At 50.3% G+C, this 24,124-nt stretch overlaps 1 protein-coding gene across 1 annotated transcript in view; it reads left to right on the top strand.

Moving 5' to 3' along the window:
* LOC136441014 (heparan sulfate glucosamine 3-O-sulfotransferase 6-like) overlaps positions 1-24,124 on the top strand; it is a 58,196-nt gene that overhangs the window by 26,982 nt on the left and 7,090 nt on the right. The window contains exon 2 of the mRNA XM_066437242.1: positions 13,531-14,371. Within this exon, the coding sequence (XP_066293339.1) occupies positions 13,758-14,371 (614 nt within the window). The 5' untranslated portion in view covers positions 13,531-13,757. The remainder of the gene's footprint in view (positions 1-13,530; positions 14,372-24,124) is intronic.

Here is a 24,124-nt window from a genome sequence, read left to right as displayed (position 1 = left end):
CTAGTACCCTGGCGGACAAGGTTGCAAGGAGACTAGTACCCTGGCGGACAAGGTTGCGAGGAGACCGGTACCCTGGCGGACAAGGTTGCAAAAAGACTGGTACCCTGGCAGACAAGGTTGCAAGGAGACTGGTACCCTGGCGGATAAGGTTGCAAGTAGACTGGTACCCTGGCGGACAAGGTTGCAAGGAGACTGATACCCTGGCGGACAAGGTTGCAAAAAGACTGGTACCCTGGCAGACAAGGTTGCAAGGAGACTGGTACCCTGGCGGACAAGGTTGCAAAAAGACTGGTACCCTGGCGGACAAGGTTGCAAGGAGACTGGTATCATGGCGGACAAGGTTGCAAGGAGACTGGTACCCTGGCGGACAAGGTTGCAAGGAGACTGGTAACCTGGCGGACAAGGTTGCGAGGAGACTGGTACCCTGGCGGACAAGGTTGCGAGGAGACTGGTAACCTGGCGGACAAGGTTGCGAGGAGACTGGTACCCTGGCGGACAAGGTTGCGAGGAGACTGGTAACCTGGCGGACAAGGTTGCGAGGAGACTGGTACCCTGGCAGACAAGGTTGCAAGGAGACTGGTACCCTGGCGGACAAGGTTGCAAAAAGACTGGTACCCTGGCGGACAAGGTTGCAAGGAGACTGGTATCATGGCGGACAAGGTTGCAAGGAGACTGGTACCCTGGCGGACAAGGTTGCAAGGAGACTGGTAACCTGGCGGACAAGGTTGCGAGGAGACTGGTACCCTGGCGGACAAGGTTGCGAGGAGACTGGTACCCTGGCGGACAAGGTTGCGAGGAGACTGGTACCCTGGCGGACAAGGTTGCGAGGAGACTGGTACCCTGGCGAACAAGGTTGCAAGGAGACTGGTATCCTGGCGAACAAGGTTGCAAGGAGACTTGTATTCCGGCGGACAAGGTTGCAAGGAGACTGGTACCCTGGCGGACAAGGATGCAAGGAGACTGGTATCCTGGCGGACAAGGTTGCAAGGAGACTGGTATCCTGGCGGACAAGGATGCAAGGAGACTGGTATTCCGGTGGACAAGGTTGCAAGGAGACTGGTATCCTGGCGGACAAGGTTGCAAGGAGACTGGTACCCTGGCGGACAAGGATGCAAGGAGACTGGTATCATGGCTGACACTTCGGGAGATGGAGACGAGAGACACATGAGTGTCGGGATCCGGACTTGGGATCCGGACTTTAAGTTAGTTAAACGGGGTAAATAGTGCACGACGGTATCCCGGAAATTTCACCCATAATCCGGAATTGCGCCCCTGAAATAGTAGTTAGCACCGTACTCCTCCGCCAAACTGATGATTTCAAGTCAATTTAATCTCATGAAGCAAATCCTACCCTTCTGACGCATTCAAAGTATTGATTTCTACAGGCGGGAAGCTTTGAAGTGAAATGTCTCAATGGATTCCGCCTAACCGCGCCATTACACTGTAATTAGCAGACGTTAATGATGTAATGGGGAGTTAATCCCGCCCCGCCGATCCGCAAACCGGCTGCCTTTCTGTCGGGTGCGGCTGTTTTCGGTTGTTTTCGGTAATTAGTGAAACCCGTTTTCCCGGTGTCCGGATTGCGGGGACAGGCCCATGTTGTCCCGGGTATCCGGCTGGCGGGGACAGGCCTATGCTCTCCCGGTTCCGGACAGGCCCATGTTCTCCCGGTCCTGGGAAGTGAGTGTCCGGCTGGCGGGGACAGGACCATGCTCTCCCGGTCCCGGTTGTCCGGCTGGCGGGGGCAGGGCCATGCTCTCCCGGTTGTCCGGCTGGCGGGGGCAGGCCCATGCTCTCCCGGTCCCGGTTGTCCGGCTGGCGGGGGCAGGGCCATGCTCTCCCGGTTGTCCGGCTGGCGGGGACAGGCCCATGTACTCCCGGGAAGCCGGCGCCCTTCCTGCTGGATGATGATTTAGCACCAAGGGGAGGTAGTTGTGGGTCCTTGATGGGTTTTTATGGCTGCAGGTTTAATGGTGCGTCCTGCGGTGCCCGACCCCATCATCATAGGGCAGTTATTACCATCATAACCACCCGGTCCGCATTACCGCGCCAAGCCTCCACAGCAGGCTTCTCACCGGGCCTTAGCCCGCCACGCTAGCCTCCACAGCAGGCTTCTATAAGCGGCCCTTAACCCGCCACGCTAGCCTCCACAGCAGGCTTCTAAGCGGCCTTTCTACCCCGCCACGCTAGCCTCCACAGCAGGCTTCTAAGCGGTCTTTCTACCCCGCCACGCTAGCCTCCACAGCAGGCTTCTAAGCGGCCTTTCTACCCCGCCACGCTAGCCTCCACAGCAGGCTTCTAAGCGGTCTTTCTACCCCGCCACGCTAGCCTCCACAGCAGGCTTCTAAGCGGCCTTTCTACCCCGCCACGCTAGCCTCCACAGCAGGCTTCTAAGCGGTCTTTCTACCCCGCCACGCTAGCCTCCACAGCAGGCTTCTAAGCGGCCTTTCTACCCCGCCACGCTAGCCTCCACAGCAGGCTTCTAAGCGGCCTTTCTACCCCGCCACGCTAGCCTCCACAGCAGGCTTCTAAGCGGTCTTTCTACCCCGCCACGCTAGCCTCCACAGCAGGCTTCTAAGCGGTCTTTCTACCCCGCCACGCTAGCCTCCACAGCAGGCTTCTAAGCGGCCTTTCTACCCCGCCACGCTAGCCTCCACAGCAGGCTTCTATAAGCGGCCTTTCTACCCCGCCACGCTAGCCTCCACAGCAGGCTTCTATAAGCGGCCTTTCTACCCCGCCACGCTAGCCTCCACAGCAGGCTTCTATAAGCGGCCTTTCTACCCCGCCACGCTAGCCTCCACAGCAGGCTTCTCAAGCGGCGCTTAACCCGCCACGCTAGCCTCCACAGCAGGCTTCTGAGCGCGCCCTGCTCTTTTTTACTCCTGGCACGTGCAAGCAGTCTGTCCGAACACATCGACCCAAACCGCAGGTCGGTTTTGTGTCAAACTTAAAGGGACGAATTGATAATGCATGGCTTGGCAACGTGAGAAGTGAATCAGACCGTTAGAAGTGCATTTGAACTTTAGCCTGGAATCCAGTTTTGTTAGTTTCAGTCTGCCTCTAACGGTCGCTACCACGCCTATGCATATGGAATACAGCTAACAGGACTGGATTCCAGGCTATATGAAAACGGGAAAGGGCCACGTAAGTACTCCCAGGGGGACATGCGGCTATCTCAGTCAGCAGCCGTCTGTGGTTCGATTTTCTTCCGCCAGAAGTCGCTTTGCATTCACAACCGTGAACGCGAGGCTGTTCGCTATTCAAATGTAATTATTTCTTTGGTGCCAAGGGTAAAAGGGGGGAAGGGGCATAGATTGGTACATTGCGTAGAATTTGCACAGTTTATACTGTAGAATCCACAGTTCTGCGAGACGTACGAATTCGTAGCGTGCGTAGTCCAGTGGTTAGCGATTTTGCCTCTGGAACTAGAACTTCGGCGGCCTCGGGTTCGATCCCGGCTGAGCCGCTCACCCCGACATGCACGCTATCGGAAAGGGTCGCAGTCCTTTGGACTGGACGTTAAGCCGTCATCGGCGGATCCAGGATTTTTGGAACGGTGGGACGCAGCTCTGACGTGGCCGGAGGCCACGAAGGCTCGCAGCGTAAGCTGCGCTGGGGGAAAGCACGAGAGGGGGTTCCACCCCCTGTCGTGGAGGGGGGGGGGGTCTGAGGGGCCTCCCCCGGAAACTTTTCAAAATCTAGATGCTCTCTGGTGCATTTTAGAGCCATTTCTGGGCAAAATAAACCACGGCAGGACAGTGTCTTTTTTGTCCGCCGGTCAAATGAGGCCAAATCTCACTTTGACATTTTTGACATTTAGACACACAGTTTGCTGGAGGTCGGTTAAAAAATTGAGAAGTGCGCATGGCTTATATGGTCATTTTGTGTTTTCCACTGAAGCTGCGCGCGTGGTGGGAAAGCATTCCTGGCACTTCTCGGCGTTGATGTGGACGCATTAATTTGATTAAACGTACCTTCCTCAACCATGATTTGCCACTGAGTCTCAAAATACGAGTGCATCCAAAAAATTAAATGTAAAAAGGGTGGCTTATTACCATCAACAGTAGTACAGGAATCTTAGAACAACAGCCTTGTTTTCATAAGAAGGAAACCTACGAACTTCCAGAGTTCTCGGTTACGCTTATTAGCAGTCCATGACCGTGGGCTGTGCGCGGCCCGCCTCAGCAAAAACATCAACGTTCAAACTTACGCCGGGCCACTGACACTGTGCGGCACGGTCCCAGTAATCTCGAATGAAATGTTTCGTGGCAAAAAAGGAACACCAATCAAGTATAGTGCTGTTGCCCCTCATTGTGCCGTTTCGATAACAGCAGTACGGATTTTCGCGGTGTGTAAGATTGTACAAGTCTTCAACTGGGACGAACTCGCGCCAAACATGAAAGCCATGAAACGCCTGAATGATGACAGCATCACAACTTAACAAAACACAAAAGCAAACACATCGATACATGAAAAGTTTATATCTTTTCCAATTATCAATAAAAATCACTAAAATCACCCTCAGACTTTCTATAATCCTTCGATTTTATATAGTATAACAACGTGTATCAACATGCAAAGTGGTCCACTGTTCATTGTGCTTGTCGAAAAGAGCTAGGGGAATTTCCCCAACCTGTAAATACTGTACATACATAGCGTCTGTCCACTCTATCACGACCAGTGGAAGAATAGCTCATCTGTTCATTGAGTTCATTTGAGCTAAACTGGTTCGAGATCACTTTCCTTTCTCTAAGCAGAGGTTTCGATCGGGGGGCTATTAGCTGTGGAGGGAGGGCAGCGTTAAGAACTGCAGCCACCACTAGCCCCCCGATCGGAACCTCTCCTACTCCTTCAGTCAGGCCATTTCTCTCACTGGTGACGTCATCCACACAATGTGGTTGGTGCTGCCCAGGCTCACCTGACGCGGGGGGGGGGGTATAGCAAAGGTCAGCACAGGTCACAGGTGTAATCACGTGATCAGCCAAGCGTGCCGGAGTTGATCGCTCCTGATGAATTCTGGGTCCCTCCGGACGTCCCGTGTTTTTCTAACTGCAGCCGACTTTTCTCTGCTGATATCCCTTGTACGTACCAGGGAGTTTGCAGACATTTAACTAGAACTAGAACTACAGCCGGACCCTCCGGACGTTCCCGCGTTTTTCTAACCGCAGCTGACTCTAACCGGACCCGTCGGCCAGCCTGCAATCACTTTCTCCAAGCAGATGTTGGGGTGGAGGATTGTATCATTTTGTTGTCTGCCTTGTTTCTCAGATAGCTGGGCTTCAGAGTTCTCTTGTTTATAGGGTTTTCAGAAAACGTCCTGATCCTCCCTCCCAGCATCTGCTTGAAGATCGCTGCGTGGGAAATCCCGTCAGGCCGCGGGGCAGGCGGTGATCCCGCATCATTCCGCGGGAAAACAGCCAATCAACAATAGTGTCCCTCCAGGGGATGAACAGCCAATCAACAATAGTGTCCCTCCAGGGGATGAACAGCCAATCAACAATAGTGTCCCTACCAGCAAGGCTCACAGGGATAAATAATGTAGCCTCTACCAGGCTCCGCTGATCGCTGAGAAAATAGAAGGGGGGAAGGGTATCATGACGAGGGGGTGTTATGACGAGGGGGGCGGGGTGTCGTGACGAGGGGGACGGGGTGTCATGACGATTGGGAGGGGTGTCATGACGATGGGGAGGGGTGTCATGACGATTGGGAGGGGTGTCATGACGATGGGGAGAGGTGTCATGACGATTGGGAGGGGTGTCATGACGATTGGGAGGGGTGTCATGACGATGGGAGGGGTGTCATGACGATGGGGAGGGGAGTCACGACGAGTAGATGTCATGACGATGGGGGAGGGGTGTCATGACGAGGAGATGTCATGACGATGGGGGAGGGGTGTCATGACGAGGAGATGTCATGACGATGGGGGAGGGGTGTCATGACGAGGAGATGTCATGACGATGGGGGAGGGGTGTCATGACGAGGAGATGTCATGACGATGGGGGAGGGGTGTCATGACGAGGAGATGTCATGACGATGGGGGAGGGGTGTCATGACGAGGAGATGTCATGACGATGGGGTGCTGATATTTTCGAAACACCAACAGCGTCAATTTTCTGGATATGAACATCCTACTAGGCTGTAATGTCGAGGGGGGCACATAGTCTCCAAGCAGGCCCAATGGATTGCAAAGACCGTATCCAACTGGAAGAGGGAGCTTGTATAGCAATCCAAGCAAAACATACTTCTTCGAAGCTTCTGCCAGTTTGATACGGTCTTCGCAACCTATAGATATGCTTGGAGATTAGGGGGCACACTGATTTCCCGAAAGTTGAGGTGTTCACTCACGATGTCCTACAAATCATAGACTAGATCCATAGACGGGGCAGAGGAGTTCTGCAACAACTAATGCCAACCAGTATGACTCGCGAACCAGGATAAATTTTCATATTGTATGCTTATATATTATCATGCTTATGTATTATATATTATTCTACTCCGTACTCTACTCCGTACTCTACTCTACTCTACTCTACTTTACTCTACTCTACTCTATATGTTATGTCCTTAATTTGATAAAGTTAAGGCAATGGAAGGGACTATCTAGAGTGGATTTACTGGATTACCATGATTACACGAGAGACAAGCTGCGGCGGTAACAAGACAAGCTTTAATAGAAGCGGATATTCAGGATTGGAGGTGAAACCGCTTTCTGCCGAGTTCAGTGTCTCCCTGTTCGGTAGGCCATGCTGACAGTGACGTCACTTCAATGTTATCGCGATCACTGCCGCACTGTACATTTGCGGGAGGGAGTGTGTTTCAAAACACTAGTACTGTCTCATCATATAGCTCTCAAATGTGCAACATGAGTAACTCCCTGCACCGGAATGGAACCCCGGCGGTTTACCTTGACATGTTTATATACGTCATCACTTTCCCGTGACGTCCACCAACCACAGACCAGCAGCCCTCTGCGTCACCTACTGTCCCTGCTTCAGCATCGACCAATGAGCGACGATCTCGGAGTGACGGAAAACTCGAAGCGACCAACAGGCGGACACACGAGTTGCTGTTCTCTGGGAGTCGGAGGCCTCCGTTCGTCTGTCATTCCTGCCGTCCTTTCGCCAGTCTCTCATTCCTGCCTTCCCTCTAGCCGTCCTTTGCGCCAGTGCCGTTGGTCTGACAGGTACGTTACCGGCTGTGTTGTTGTTGGCTGCGTGTCAGAGATATGGGGGTGACAGAAAGTGTTTTTTTGTGGCAGTCAGTTTTGTGAAGTTTGTACAGTACTTGCAGTGCGAGGTTGAGGTCGCAGTGCAGATGTTAGTTCGTCTGCACGTCCCGATCAGTTCATACCTGAGCATACAGAGATCCTCCTGGTTGTAGAGGTTTTACTGGTACAAACGGCTGGTTGTAGAGTTTTTACCGGTACAAGCGGTTGCCCTTTTGAACCGTGTCGAGCTGCGGACAGAGTCCACAGTTCGGACCGCAGAAGACGGGACACTGAGCTGTCAGTAGCCGTTACCGTGTGATGTGTCTCGTGTAGTTTAAGCTGAGGAAACAAAGGCACAAACTTAGAGACACTTTTATCGAACCGACGTTATTGCTCGTTGTTATTGTGTTTCCCAGATCAGATGATGTGGGAGTATGCAGTCCCGAAACCCCCACCTAACCCGCGGGGTGGACGGTTCTGATTTACGGGGAAATCGCCCATCGTTGTTGCTGTGCGTTTTTATGTTTTTGCAATGAGTCTATTTTTTTGTTGCTGTGTTGGTAGCTAGTTGTGATATAGAATTTGTGAGTGTGAAGTCTGCGATCCCCAGATTGCGTGTTTCACCGCCCAGTCCGCTGAACCGGCGCATACGGATCGGATTTACTGTGGAACCGCCCAGTGTCCTGGTGGTCACGGTGGATCATCCGTTCTTCACGGACCGGGGGGCACAGATAGGGCAGCTCCGGGGGGGGGGGGGGGGGGGGCAGATAGGGCAGCTCGGGAGGGGGGGGGGGGGGGGGGGCAGGTAGGGCAGCTCGGGGGGGGGGGGTCGGGGGGCAGCTCGGGGGGTGCAGGTAGGGCAGCTCGGGAGGGGGGCAGGTAGGGCAGCTCGGGAGGGGGGGGGGCAGATAGGGCAGCTCCGGGGGGGCAGCTCGGGGGGGGGGTGTGTGCAGGTAGGGCAGCTCGGGGGGGGGGGGGTCAGCTCGGGGGGGTACAGAAAGGGCAGGATTTTCAAACAGCTACACTGCTCCGGATTGTTTTGACACGTTTGTCCTGCATTTGGTGCGCCTTTCAACCGAAGCGTTTTTTGTCTCGTCCGGCCGCACATCTGCTTGGAGATGAAACTCAGCGGCCTCCACCGACCCTCCATCCCGCGCAGATGGTTCTGGCAGGGAGGTTCCCGCCAACCCCGCACTTCTGGTCTCAAATCACCGCTATTGTGTGTTTAACGTGTGCACAGGACACTCACATGGTAACGTTACCAGCATATCTTCTGTGTTCGAGGAAAGTTAATGTCTTTATATGTGTGTGTTCCTGGAGTTTGAACTGAAATCAGGGATGCACACAAAGTGTGTCCCATGAAGTTAGTTGGCCCTGGCATTTGTTGCCCTGTGACCTTTGAGAGCGATCCGTGGTCGTACTCTTGTCGCGAGCTGACGGAACTGAAAAGCAGGAAATGTTTTACCTTGCAGATTTGTTTACTTTTCTGGTAACTATCTATAACGGAAGGGGCACTTGTACTTGTGTTTTACAAAAAAAAGAAAAGCTACGGATTGACGGAAACGGCTTCGGATATGGCGGAAAGACGACAAAAACAGAAACGCGCCATTGTCGTACTCTACGTCCAGAAATGTTTCCAGTGTGTATCGGCTCAAAGTCTATTGGGAACTGTTGTTAGCGAAACCACATCTCCTCTCTGGAAGTACATCCTACCTGACCGAAGACTCGACTCGACTCGACTCTACTCTACTCTACTCTACTCTACTCTACTCTACTCTACTCTACTCTACTCTACTCTACTCTACTCTACTCTACTCTACGCTACTCTACTCTACTCTACTCTACTCTACTCTACTCTACTCCCTGCAACTTCCTTTGTGCTGCGTTCTGATTGTAATTTGTAGTCAGAATATTTGCAAGTATTCTGTGAATCTCCTGCCGTAAAATAACACTACTGTCTTATGGAAGCTGTTCCCCCACTGTGTTGTTGTATGAACAGGTCCGTTCCTGTCTGTATGTCGGCGAACGTCTGTTTTCTATAAGGTCTGTGTCATAACCATCACCAGGGCTACTAACGGGCCCGTCAGACGCCCTGCCCTGACCTCGTCTCAAACTTGGTGGTTAGGAAACCTTATCTCCAAGCAGATGTCTGGATTGGGCTTTTGTGTTGTTGTCTATGCAAGTAGGCTCTATCGCTACTGTGCGATTGTTGCGGAAGTCTCTCGGCGTCAACGCGACATGTGAAGTGAACAATTCGCACAAAACGTGCGGAACAGGACACGGAATTACTTCTTGTACTAAATTACCTGCTGCAAGAGTCTGAAACTTGTGAGAAACTCAGCCGGGGTTACCCGGGGCGGGGTCCATATGGGTTTGATGAAGGCGCGCTTCATTAAAAACACATCGCGGCCAGACGGGCGTTTGTTCGGCCGGAATTATCGATTGTCAACTCCCGCACCCCGGACCTTTCCCTGCATTGTTCAATAATTCAATTGTCGCTGCGGACAGATGCAGAACGGTGTTGTGTGTTTTCCTGCATCCTGTGTGGTACTACATGTACATATTCCTCTACTCGCACTGACATCAAGACATTTCCTAATGGGGAAGTCCTCATGTTGTACAAAGTCAACCTTACGAGACGTTTATTTCCGTGGCTAAGGCAAGGTCACTATTAAAATGGTTTCCAACAGGTTTTATGGACACTTGTGGTTCATCGTGTCGGGCCGAGACCAGACAGGCCCCCGGGGAAGGTTTACAGAAGCCGTCTGAACTTCTGCACATCACTATCACTATATCAGTTCCATACGTGTAGCTGTGATCACTGCGTGGTTTAGTTCGTTACGGGACCGTTGGATGTCTTTCACCTTCCTTTCATTTTGCGGGTTCGTTGGATCTTCGCTGGTTCAACAGTGGTTGTTAAGTTTGTTGGGCTAGTTTGTTGTCAAGTCGGTTATCGGATGTTCCGACCAGGGTTAGGGTAGTTTGATGATGACACATTTTTTTGTAAACGTGACGATATTTAAGAGGTAACGCTCTTTAAATCAGTAGGTTTGGTGGTAAGTTAGTTGACTATTGTTGGAGTTAATTAGTTATCCCACCTATCTCCTAGTCCACGTGAGAAGCGGCCCTGAGTTAGTTAGTAAGTTAGCTTGGGCTCCCGTTACTTCCATGGCAGAATGCTAACAGCCAGTCCGTCCTCGCGCCGTTCTGGGAGCCCAGGCGGCTGCAGCCTGCTGTAACCGGACCTGTCCTGCCGACCCGCGGGCTCTTTCCGCATCAGTTCCGACCGAGTGCTGAATGGTCCTCCCGCGGCGCCCGCGTCCATCAGGCCCGACGGCTCGCCACCCGACACCCGGCCGGCTGCGCTGCGTCTTTCAGCCGCCGCCGACAGACGGATAGACCCCGGCCATCCGACACTCGTCCCGCCGTGGTTAGGGTGCGAATCGGTCCCCGGCTTTTGTCCGGGCCCCGGGAAGCCTGGCCTGCGGGCCTGGTGTCGCCGCCCCCCGCCTGCCAGCGCGGACCCCCCCGGGCACCTTGGCCTGTTCTACACAACATGTTTGCGTCGTGATTGTGCAGGACCGGTGGGGAGTCGGGGGAAATTAAAGGCATTTCTCTGTGGGACTCACACTGTGATGTATCTGTGTGTATTCTTGTTTGTTATACAAAAGATAAATGGCCCATCTCCGAAAGGTTGCCCCGTAGGAACCGTCTTGGCAGCGTCCATGACAAAGAGTAAAGGTAAAGCAGTCATCCTCAATTGAGATGAAACATGATGCTTTTTCAAGTCGCTAGCTATAGTAGTAGCGCAGTGCGGCTTCTCCAGGGCTCGCGTTTTTGACCAAGTACACAAGGTCACCCCTAGCCTGAGTCAGTGTCATCTGTTTAGTTCCAGGTTCTACCTTCACCAAAGGGTACATGGTAGAGCCTGGAACTGAACAGGATGACACTCAGGCTAGGTCACCCTCACTCTTCTGGAAAGCGTGTTGGGTCCATGACAAACTCACAGGACATGTTTCTGAATACAGCTCGCGAATTCAGCGTGACCAAGGAAGGTCGACTGAAGGAGGTTGAAAATCAATTTTTTTACCTCCTTGTTGTAACCATGGGCCAAGGACATTACATAAATTTTCTTGGTTTGACTCGTTTTCGTACTTTTTGAGTGCACGACGTTCGGAAAAGCTCATGATCATGAAATGAACACTATATGTGTCTATTGGTTTACTGCATGATGATGATTCATGATGATGTCAATAAAAAATAATAAAAAATGTTCAGCTAACAGTAACAGCTTCTGTTGTGGGGTTCCACTGCCAGCATGACCAAGCAAATTGCATGTTCCCGAGGACACTATATATTACCACCGAGCTTTTATTACATATTGCGTACATTAGAAGCCACAACAGATGTCACACCTCCAGAGGCGCACAGATGGTCTCCTGAGACACCGCGCGCCCGTCTGAACCCGGGACGGACAGACACAGAACATGACATGAACTGCACAACAACTGTACAGGGCACAATGTGTGGCCAACAACAGCAGTAATTCTCAGACACTATCCTACGTATGACATACACTAACAGCTTTATACCAATAGTTTTTGTGTTGTGATATTGAAAGACACATACTGGCGACACAGTGGGGTTCCGGGGGGACGCTCCGCGTTGGATGGTTCGCTGGAATGTGGGGATTCAACTAAAAACAACCTTCTTGACGAAGGTATTTGAAGTCCTGAAATATGCTCTTCACATTGTTGTCGTCAGTTTATGCGCCTGTCCCAAGTTCGCAGTGCAGTATGTTTCAGTGCAGTATGTGTCAGGTTCGCAGGTCTGGGCAGGGCGGGAATTTGGGGCGGGAATGTTTCTGTGCAGAGAATGAGAACCAGGCTGCTGGGGTCGGGAGGAGGCTGTGATGTTTTCTCCTGTCAGGATGAGATGCGCGACCCCGCGACTTTATCTGTGCGAGAATCGCGCTGACAGGAGTATCACTGCCCGCTTCCCACAGCGCGGCCTGCAGCTGGCGAGCTGGTGCAGGGCTGACAACCGCCGCTAGTCGGCGCCCTGCCCGTACAGCCGGGGTGCCGCCAGGTGACGTGGTAGCAGCCTGCGCCGGTCGGTCAGAGGGTCACGGCAAAGTGCGAAGTCCTGCCGCGGCTTTATCCCCGTAATGACGGCCTGTCGCAGCTCACCAGCCCGCGGTGAAATCAATCCGTGCACGGTTTGCGCTGCTTTGCGGGCCCGTCAGAACGCGTTCGTCAGCCTGCCGGATTCCCGCCGACCGTGAACAGGCCACTTTCCTCAGCCAACAACGCGCCGCGCAATTAGTGCCAGATCAGGTGTCCATCCTTTTAACCCGGGAAAGGCGAGACGAGCTGTTTTTGTGTGCGAGTTTCCCAGTTCGCACAACAAGCTCACGACCTGTGGCCGGCCGGATCCTGAAATCCGGGCAGAACTAACTCCTGTGTGTCGGGTTACCCCGCCGCCTCTGTCCCACAGTTCTGTTATTCTTGCCAGTTTCCTCACGAGCGACGGTTAAGTGCTGCGGGCTTTGTGCCGAGGACTCTTCAGGCCGAGAGTGGCGCTTTTCGGTGCGTGAAGTGTGTGAATGTTTCCCGCTGTTTGTTCAGATGTTTCTCGGGCCGCTCTGCGCGTGGCCGCGGCGATATCCACTTCTCTCCGGCCGCCAGGGACTGGGCCGAACGCCTCGGGCTGTTTTTCTTTCCAATCCCACACGAGCCGAAAACAAAAATGCAAATAAAACAAGGAATCTGATAATTCGCCTTTCCATTCAAACCCAACGGGGCTTTGTATGGTTTTTAATCACCGCCCACTTTGCTCAAGCGGCCCGACGACTTCTAATAACGCGCATGCTTCGTCAAATCACCGTTTTTCGTGACATTATCTCGTTCTGAAAGCCCCCTGAGATTTCGCCATTGTTCCACAAATCTCGAACCCTGCTGACATGATTGGCTTGGCCAATTTTCTAATTTTCTCCCGAGAAATTAATCAGGCCGATTATTTTGTCCCCAAACCCGTCGCCGACAGATTTTCCTTACTTGAGAAAGTGCGTTAATTCAGAAGTGATGCTGAAATATTGTATTACGGGAGATTGAATGTTGGTTCTCCTTCATTAGATTTTGCATTCAGTACACCCCTGGGAAATAATGGATGTGTCTAATTAGTTTTTGACCAATGACGGTACTGCTTTACGTCACGTGAGAAGAGTTGTGAATGTGGCGAGTGGCCGAGTGTGTTTGTTGTACATTCATTCTCTAATATCGCAAGTTTCCTCCGCAAGTTTCACGGATTTCTGCTTGTTTCAGATGGATTCTACGTGACTTGGAGATTCGCGGCTGACAGAAGACTACAGGCAGCGCGGAGTGGCCCTGAGTTGGGGAGAGGAAAAGCAGGGAAGTGCGTTTTGAGCAGAGTCTGCAGGGCCGTGTGGGAAGTCTGTAGGGCCGTACCCGTGTGGGAAGTCTGCCCTGTACAAAGTGGATCAGGAGAAGTGGTTGGAGAGTCCGGGCGGAGAGCGGGCCCAGGCCCGACCATGCTGGATCTGTGCAACAAACGGTGGCCGAGGAAACTGCTGCTGATCGCGTGCCTGCTGTCCGTGCTGGTGTGCGTGCTGATAAGCTACCGGGAATGCTGCCAGCCGCGGCGGCGGGACGACAGCTTCATGGACTGGGGCCGCGGCAGGAACATGGTCCGGTCGGTGTGGGACGAGGAGATCTCGGAGACGTTCCTGTCGGGGCGGCGGCAGTACCGCATGCACCTCCAGCAGGCCAGGTACGTGGACGCCAACTATAACATCGACGTGCGGGACGACCTTCCCGCGAACCCCGGCCCTCTCGACCCGGACCGCCGCGCCAGGAGGGACGGCGTCCGGCGGCACCGAGTCCGACAAACCAACCCGCACAACCCGCTGGCCTTCGGGTACCGGGACGACGAGGACAGGTCCTCGGGCACAGACGCCACCCTCAACCCGCTGTCCTCCAGCCTGAACGCCACCAGGAAACTTCCCCAGGTTATAATTATCGGCGTAAAGAAGGGCGGAACCCGCGCGCTGCTGGAGTATCTCCGTCTGCACCCGGACATCAGGGCGGTCGGGCCGGAGGTCCACTTCTTCGACAGGAAGTACGAGAACGGACTGGAATGGTACAGGTACGGATTGAGTTTACATCTATTATTTATCATAATCACATCATCCACTTAACACAGACATCTTCACACCGGCACTCTAACTACTCCACATGTCAGGGATTAGCTTCGGACAGTCGTGGGGGAAAAGGCTCTCCTCCGAACAGATATTCTGTGTGTGCTTGTCTCAGGGTACCTTCTTAGACGGGAATTAGACTTGTTTCGGTCAGAGAAATATCTTCCAGTCCCTCAGTCAGGATACCTGTCACGGCTGCTGGCTACCTGTGGCCTGCTGACACGAGTAACGCTTATACTGCAGGTTAGCTGCGCTCTGCTGAGAGTTCAGTAAAGGCTGCTGACTGTAGGCACGACAGGCATTCCCGTTAGGAAGTGGGGTCGGACCGGGATGACAGGAGCCCCGTCTCATGTTTCTCATGGCAGCTCAAACAGACAGATATACGGGCAGGAAAAGAAAACTTCCCCTTCTCCAAACACTTGAAGCTACAAACGAATTTTTAACGTATGTTTTACAAGTAAACTCGGTTGTTTCCTCAGATAATGTAGAATCAAAACACGGTGCGTTTTGTGCCCCTGCTCTCGGACCAAGCCGGGAATGCAGCGGGTCAAAAACAGCCACTTTAGGACATTTGTTGCCGCGTAATCTCAGAACTCATGGCTAATTTAAAGGCTGTAACATGACGACTAGTAGGTAGGCAAACCTGGCCCACAAATTTCGGTGCGGAAAAGCGCCCAGACGGCCAGTTTTCGTTAATTGTTAATGTGGAAGTGTGTGTAGTGCTGGCGTGCTGTCCCACATGCGGGTTCGCACAGTCCGCTTCACACGTCCGACTGGATATGAAATTATATCATATTTACGGGGTCGTGCGGACGGGCCTCCCCGCATATGAAACTTGTCAGCGGCTGACAAACTCATTCCGGCTGGGAACTGACACCGCATGAAATACCTTTATGGAGCGGAGCTTCTGCCGCCTGATTCATGAGTTCTCCCTGGCGGCCGCCCGGCACTTTTACCGCCATCTATTATTAATGTGTCTCCGGGCCCGGATCGGCACGCCAGCCGCTCCAAACTCAGCCACTTTCGTGAGAAAAACCCGCAGCCCCATTTTCTCCGCCGTGATGCTGGGGAAAGGCGGCCCGGGCGGTAAGTTGTTGGCAGAACGTGCCGCTTCAATAGAAACCCACAAGTGCAGGAACAACAATCACAAATTGATTTGCCGGGCGAGAAACAGAAACTCGGACATCCTGTAAGGAACACTGTATCAAAACTGACCCCTCGGTCTCGGCTCTTACAGACTGGTAACCTAAGAACCTCCGTAATTCTCAACAGAAGAACCATGAGAACCTCGACAATCCGTACAGTAGAGAAGTATCCCTTCAGCCGGAGTAGGTGGGCCCTTCTGACAAATTTACCGTCGTTCTTTCCGCCCGTCTTGTGTTTAGAACGTTTGAATATTCCTGCACGTATGATTTGAACTATAATCATGTGTTATACTCAAGCAAAATCACAGGTCTGTAAAGTAAAGCTGTCGGGAAGAACAGGATTTTCCCTTCCGTCGGCGTAATTGGCTTATTTCTGTTTAGTGTGTACATTTGGGAAATGACGGGTGCACCTCGGGGTAGGAAAGCGTGTTAGAAGCCGTGCAGGCAGCGCCTGTTGTATGTAGGCTGCACAGAATGTTCCCTGTGTGTTGGCGGTTGTAAGTTGTAGACTGTACAAAATGTTTCCTGCGTGTTGGCGGTTTGTTGTAAGTTGTTCCAAGTCTTCCCACCCAAACGTTACCCCCGATTAGCAGCAGGGGGGCCGATCCTCAACCAAACGCAGAAACGGTCTGTGTGAAAAAGCCGTGTGGGGTTTGTTTGTTATGGAGGCGGCTGCCTTGGATAGTTACAGGATAGGATTCCGACATTCTCCCGTCGTGTTTTGGGTAGCTCTCCGCCAAAGGAAATGGGGCAGTAGCGACAAGAATGCGGCCCCACGGTGCGGGTTGGGTTGTAGTGTAGGCAGTCTATCGCGGGTTTGTAACGTCTGAAGTGTTTGCTTTCTTCAGAAGAAGGTCAAACATCTTACACAGACCACAATAGCTGCGGGCTTGATGAAGTGAAGAGTGTTGGTTCCTGTGTTCTGATGGCAGCCTGAAGTGTCTGTTTGGACGTTGTTGGCGGTTATACTGCCGTTATATCAGTTTTACTGTGTTAAAAACCAACACAAGTCGGGAACACAAACACACATCAGTATTCAGCACCGCTACCCAATCGGGGAAAACTCGCCAAATCAAGCACACCCCCAACATACGAAATCTCCCACAACAGGCGGGTCTCTGTTGCTTGTCTTGCCGTGCTGGGTGTGAGATCGTGCGTTACTCCAGTCTACCGAGCCTTTAATTATTGAGAACGATGTAAACAATGGTGGGAATGGTGCAGAAAGCCCCCGGGACCGAATGTCTGCCGGGATTGCGCTGTTCCCAGCGCAGGAGGACATTAAAATCCATTAGAAATGTCACGGACAAAAGCCTGCCATAAACAACAGCATTGTGGACTGGGCCTCAGAAAAGGGTGAATAGTTTCTGTGAATACGAATAACATGAAGTGTTGAAGGTTGGTAAATAATTCCATCATGTCAGGCAGATAAAATACCTTTAGTTAATAGCTAATAACTCGGTAGTTGAGACAAACTCACCAATTTTACATGCACTGGTCCAAACTGAGATTTAAAACAGTAAGTGTCGGTATGAAAGGCTTGTCAATGAATTTCTCCAAAATCCATTTGTTATGAAACGGATGTAAAATTCATACAAATTTCCTGGACAGCAGACACCATTAATTCTGCGGAGATCCACTTTTTGTGACTCAGAGCTGAGTTAGTCAGTTCAATCAGAAGTGCTTTATCACTGGCTAAGTCCCCCCGCCTGCATTTCCACTACAAAAGATGTTCCTGAACAAGAAGATCAGCGGATTGTCATCTCCAAGCCAGCCTAAACCCACTCAGTTGTTGAAGAGGCTTTCCTCTAATCTTGTCATTGTCCTCAGGATGGCTTTGCCCTTTTCCAGAAACTCATTAGAACTCTGCAAGTCAAAAGACTGGAGGTGAACAGGAACAACACCCTGGGTTCCAGCCAGGGTTTTATTTTAGCAAAACGGTAATCACGGAGCAAGAAGTGAACAATCTGCGGGGTGATGTGAGGGGGTCTCGGCCTTCCACAGGAGATTTCGGTGATGTCAAGTAAAATGTTGGCATTATTATAAGAGTACCTACCCATGGGCGGACTTCATTCTTTTTAGACCATGTGTAATTAGAAAGTTTTTTTGTTGATTTGGAGGATCATATCAACTTTTTTCACATGATCAGACAAATAAATTATTGCTAAGCACCATTACGCAAGCACCATTACGAAAGCACCATTACCCAAGTAGAAAAATAAGCCCAATGGTGCTGATTTGGCGTGGTGGTCACAAACGTAGCATGGTCCCCAGTCATGCTATATGCACCAGCCAGGACCCTGAACACCAGCCAGGGTTGGTTAATGGGTTAAGCAACACTGTGTTAAACACCAACCAGGGTTGGTTAATGGGTTAGCTGACAGGGAATTACAAATTTAGCAATCCCGTCAGTTTTTTGTTGTTGTTGCTGGTCAGTGTTGTTTTCTCTCGTACATATGTCCAACCGTGACTTCAACAGTTGGCATCAAGTATATAAGTTATAACCCAAGTCTGTGGAAAGGACCAATCTCTCCCCTAAGACCACAACATGTCAGGGAATTCCCCAGTAATCATCCACAACTTTGCAGATTCTTTAGTAATTATCCACAAACACAGCCTTTTCAGCTGGGGATAACACTAGTTACACCTCGGAAAGCCTCTCAGCTTTAGTTCTAAACGGTGACTCTGGTTCCGGGCGATTCTTCAGTAATTATCCGCAACTTCTCACCTTATCCACAAATGAGACATAGCAAAGGGCACCATAGACTCGCATAACTTGCTGGCAGGGGCCAAGTGGAACTTCTCTCTCGCTGGCTCCTGGCAAATTGTTCACCTACTGTTGCTCACCCTCCAGTTGCCAATTTGTGCTGTTTAGCCAGGCCTGAGAGACTGGCCTTTTGGCTGCTGAGGGTGAAGAAGGGAAAATCCCTTTGGCTGGCTGTGACTGTGAGGGAGGAGTTGATGTTTGTGTGACTGTGAGGGAGGAGTTGTTGTTTGTGTGACTGTGAGGGAGGAGTTGATGTTTGTGTGGCTGTGAGGGAGGAGTTGATGTTTGTGTGACTGTGAGGGAGGAGTTGTTGTTTGTGTGACTGTGAGGGAGGAGTTGATGTTTGTGTGGCTGTGAGGGAGGAGTTGATGTTTGTGATCTCCTCACACCTCAATGCCAAGTGGTGTGAAGTGGTCTTATCAAACTGTAGCACATGGGGGCTCCTGACAGGCCGCCACACTTATCACACGTCCTGCTGACAGTCAGGCAGAAGTCTGTAGGAGAAAAGGAAGTGTACACTTCATGTAGCACAGGTTTAGTTTTATTTTTATTAACAGGACAACATTCCTTCAGATAGTAAATATTAATGATCACAATAACATGACTCATGAGTACAAAGTTCACACCTATACCTGTGTGCACAGTTAACAACCAACAAATTATAGCAGGGTGACAAATTTTCTCCTGCTCATTTTTATGCACATACCGATAGTAAGGAATGTCACATTGCAAAGTAAGAACGGATGCGCTAACTAACTCTAGAATACACACTAAGGTGCTTGGTGTATCGCTTAATTAGATGTAGTATTATGGCTCCATTAGTCCATAAGGCCATGATGTGAATATCACTAAAGCAGTAGACTGAGTTAAAAAGAAGCTTATTGATTGCACAAATCTGTGGTGGAATCTAGACTAAGGTCTGAACCAACCCCCACAAGGCTGCGTTGTTTGTACTGACCTTGGGTTCCGCGACCTTGTCATACAGGTTTGTGTGATACCCAAAGGTCACAGAACACATAGTTATTGGTGACCCCAGGAGTTGTTTGTGTGGATTAATTAGTGCCAAAAATCCAGGCAAAGTTGATAGCAATTGTTTGCAGACAAAAGGTGGGTGTTGATGAAGTGCCTAGGAGAGCTGACATGTGGCACTCGTCCATTTCTGTGGGGGACATGTTTGTGCCTGTTTGCAGCTCTGTCCCCGGATGGAAAATTGCTTGTTGGGATGGACATGAATTTCAACCAATTCATAAAAATATCTAACTTTATGACATGAAATTGATAAAAGTGTATTTTAATGACAGATTTGAAAAGGAAATTAACCCCACGGGCTCCCAAATATTAAGTGGGACAAAAAATTTAAAGCTGGAGATAGCCCTGGTTTTACCACTCCTGGTGACCTTGTACAGGGGGTGGGGAGGGGGGCACCATGGTTTTACCACTCCTGGTGACCTTGTACAGGGGGTGGGGAGGGGGGCACCATGGTTTAGTCACTCCCTGTAAAGTTTGTTTTCTTTCATAATGTCTGCATGTGGCTGGTGTTAACAACACTTCAGGCTGAGTGTCCTGGCTGCTGGCCAGCTGGACCCCAGGTTCCAAACCAGACCGCTTCTCAGCTAGCCTGAGTGTCATCCTGTTTCAGTTCCAGGCTCTACCTTCAGGAAGGATGACACTCAGGCTACTTCTCAGCCATGCCAGCACACTTTCCGTCGTCAGGTATAGTGTGGGGAGTTACAGAGTTGCCAGTAATACAGGTATAGTGTGGGAGTTACAAAGTTGCCAGTAATACAGGTACAGTGTGGGGAATTAGCTGCTTTTCCCAGCCCTTGGCCAGTATTATTGTATCAGGTACTTTATTCCCACAGAGCCTCACGAGCACTTTGTTCCCCCAAATCTAATTTAGCCCGGCAGTTATCCAATTCTCATGGCTTATTCAGGATCCCAGATCCACAGTCAAAACAGGCTGTATGCAAAGCACAGCGGGCAGGAAATGGCTGGACAGGGTCGAGGAGACATGCACTCATGTTTTTGTGTAACATCATCCCAGACCTGGAAATATAATCTTACAGGTTTACTCTAATTAGTCTTTCAAACTAGTTATCTGTCTGGACAGCCAAAACTGATTTTAAAAGGCTCACCACATAATGTTGGTAACTGAAGGATGGCATCCATATATTTGCCCCACTTCTGTTTATTTTGAGATTTTCAGCTTCATTCTCCCACATATTAGTCTGGTAACTCTACACCACGGGAGATTTGCAAATGGAATTATTCTGCAGAGATCCCTCCTGTTACACTACCATTACAGCCTGTGCAACAATCCCTCACTGCCATTACAGACTGCAGCAATCCTCCCCTGAACTGCCATTACAGACTGTGTCCATGTACAGTCTGAAGCACATCCATTTTTCTGACACTCAGTAATTTGTTGAACTCCCAGGAGTCAGGGGCTCTCATGTGAAAGTTCACCTCCAGGATTCTCAGATTTATAATGACTGTGGAGCCCCATCCTTAGAGACATTGCAGCCATCAGTATTATTCCCTGGGGCCTGCAGCTATCTGTGCTGTTCCCCAGGGGCCTGCAGCTATCAGTACTGTTCCCCAGGGGCAGCTTCCCCTGATATGAACTTCAGCATGTGGTAGATGTGAAACCTGGCATTTTGTCAGCTGGAGCATGGAAAGTTAATATTACTGTACTGGAGGGGCACATAGACAGGGAACCTGTTCACACAGACCTATAGTACAGCTAACAGTTGGCTGGCGGAGGGGTGTGTGTGAATTATTTGTTGAATTATTTAGAATCTTCAGTTGACCTTGCTCTTTGCTACTGTGTCGACAATAAAAAAGCACTCAACTTGAAAAAAAAACCCAAAAAAAAACAGTTGGCTGGGGGGAGGGATGTGTGTGTGGGGGGGGTGTTTTGGGGTTCACACAGACCTGTAGTACAGACAACAGTTGGCTGGGGGGAGGGGCTTGTGTGTGTGTGGGGGGGGGGGTGTTTTGGGGTTCACACAGACCTGTAGCACAGCTAACAGTTGGAGGGGGATGGACGTGTATTTTATGTCAAAGCAGGGTCACATATGTGACACATTATATGTGACAGATGCATATCAGAGAGTGAAGAATGCTGAACAAATGTCCCAGCATGCCTGTGCTGATCTGAAGTATGTGGCACATCTGAGGGTAATCCCAGCATGCAGCTCTCATTTCTACATAGGGGGGCCAGGTCAATGCTATTGCCTGGTCCCAGCATAGGGGTTTCCTGGTGGGTTAAGAAAGAAAGAAATCACTGAACTTGTTTGAAGCTATGGTGAAAGTATGAGAGAAGGGAACAGGGAAGTATGAGAGAAGGGAACAGGGAAGTATGAGAGAAGGGAACATGTACCAAAGCTGTGGTGGAAGTCATGAGAGAAGGGAACAGGCCGGAGCTATGGTCATGACAGGATGGAACAGGGTTACAGACCAAGCTATGGTTGGTTGAGGTGCTGCCTGAGTGTGTAGTTGTATAAATACGCTGCTGCTTTTTGTCCTGTTGATGGTCGGCTTCAGGTGGTGAAAGGTGTGGGAACTGCACAAGGATTCATGATGGTAATTGGTATGGGCTGTACTACTACTACTACTAGGGTATCTCTACTTAAGGTTACGCCTAACCCCCAGAATGTAACCGGCCGCCAGGAAAACTACTCCCGCAGGACCATTTCCGAAGCGCTGCCGAACGCTAATATATGCAACATGTGCAAGGAGCCTGCCTGGTGTGGGCGGAGAACACAAACACCACATGCGGTGCACGCCGCAGGTTATACATTTTGCTGAGTTTCTGTGGTTGAAAAAGAACGTATACAAAGACCCTGGAAAGCATGTAATACTCAGAAATAAAGGTAAAACGTTTTGTGACACAGACGTATGGGGACGTACCCTTCCAAGGCAATTTTTCGGACAGAAATTACCTCCGACAACTAGAAGTTCCTTGATCGTACGGGCAGGGAAAACGCAAGTGGCTGATTGTACCAACACAATGTTTTGAGTTTTTTTAAGTAGTAAATCTTTCAATCTACACCAAAATATTACAAGGATGTATTAAAACAGTTTATATAAGAATACAAAAGAATACAAAATAAATGCACAAACCAGTAGGTTGAAATGGGTTTGTCTCTGAGTCTCTATTTTCCTTCCGTCTTTAGATACATTTGGTACAGTCCATAGTAGGGGTCATTATTTTTGATCAGTAAATATCTCTCGTAACTGGGGTAAACGTTAACGTGCTTCGTCAGAAAAGTAGTTTTATGGTCAGGTGAATATTCTTATACGTTATCTATATGGTTTAGTAGCTGTTGTATACAACGTCTATGCAGGATTTCATCAAAACTCACGTGTCCAATTTCCTCTGAGGAACTCCGTAACATAACACGAGGCACGCAGCTGGAAAAAATCCAACTGACACAATGCCCAGTAGACAAGCCTGCACTGAACTTTCGTCAACCTTAGTCCTAATTCACCTACATAACCTACAGTATACATAGTCTAAAATGTTTCTAAGATGTTCTTCTGTTCTGAAATGCCATGTGTGGTTCCTTTCTTCGAGCTTCTCGGCTGCCGTGGGTTTGTTTTGTTACTAGTTCCTGGCAGCTGGGGGTCCCCCGAGGACCCTAGCGCGCCGCGTGGCCGGTGATTGACACTTCACTTATGCATGCATTTGCCTTCGGCAAGGTTCGCGAGCGCTGGTAGCCAACCAACTCCTATGTTTTTGTGACATTAATTCTCGGCTTTCGTTCGGGTCACGCCTTATTTGGAAGTACCATACGTCAGTTGAACGTCCTGTGCCCGTGAGTAATGCATTGTGCCCGGCGTGCGAGCCGCGTCGTGCCTGCAAAACAGGCCCCAAATTTGGGACGAAAATTAAGCATTTTTTCGCAATATACAATTATTTTTGGTAAAATCTTAGTAAATCTATGATTACACACATGTGTTGGTACCCAGGTGATTGTTTACGACCAAAATTTGGGCAATATTTTCAAGTTTGTAGGCACTAGAATTGTCATAATCAAGCAGTGACCCGCAACCCGGAAGTCAATTTTTCCAGCGGCATTTTCGGTATATTTTCCCCCGAACTTTCACAGAATAACTTTATAATGGTAATACTTATATGTTTTTGTACATTGTGTGTGAATTTCATGGAGTATAACCCACAAATACGAGCGCGAGAGCGTTGAGAATAGACTAATCCCCTCGTCCGCGCAGCGCGGTGCCGCGAAGCTAATCCGTCGCCTTAAGCACAGGGAAGATCAGGGCCATGGCCTATGTAGCAAAAATACCGAAACCAGCGATAGCCCCACTCGATGATAACACTATATCAAGAACGTATGCTAGCCCTTGTATTGTATTAGTAATTAGGATGTTAAGTCTTATTCTATACTTTGTATTATGTTTATGAATTCTTGCCATACTTTGTACCATGCACAATTGATGTGCAATAAAGTTCTTCTATATACATGTAGACTTGTTCTACCTTTAGCACATTGCCTGTTGGACTAGGCTTGTTCTACCTTTAGCACATTGCCTGCTGGGCTAGGCTTGTCCTACCTTTAGCACATTGCCTGCTGGGCTAGGCTTGTCCTACCTTTAGCAAATTGCCTGCTGGGCTAGGCTTGTTCTACCTTTAGCACATTGCCTGCTGGGCTAGGCTTGCTCTACCTTTAGCACATTGCCTGCTGGGCTAGGCTTGTTCTACCTTTAGCACATTGCCTGCTGGGCTAGGCTTGTCCTACCTTTAGCACATTGCCTGCTGGGCTAGACTT

The sequence above is a fragment of the Branchiostoma lanceolatum genome, chromosome 8 (genome assembly GCF_035083965.1).
Source record: "Branchiostoma lanceolatum isolate klBraLanc5 chromosome 8, klBraLanc5.hap2, whole genome shotgun sequence".
NCBI classification, from domain to species: domain Eukaryota; kingdom Metazoa; phylum Chordata; class Leptocardii; order Amphioxiformes; family Branchiostomatidae; genus Branchiostoma; species Branchiostoma lanceolatum.
The sequence above is the reverse complement of the archived record's forward strand: the minus strand, read 5'-3'. Positions and strand labels throughout refer to the sequence as shown.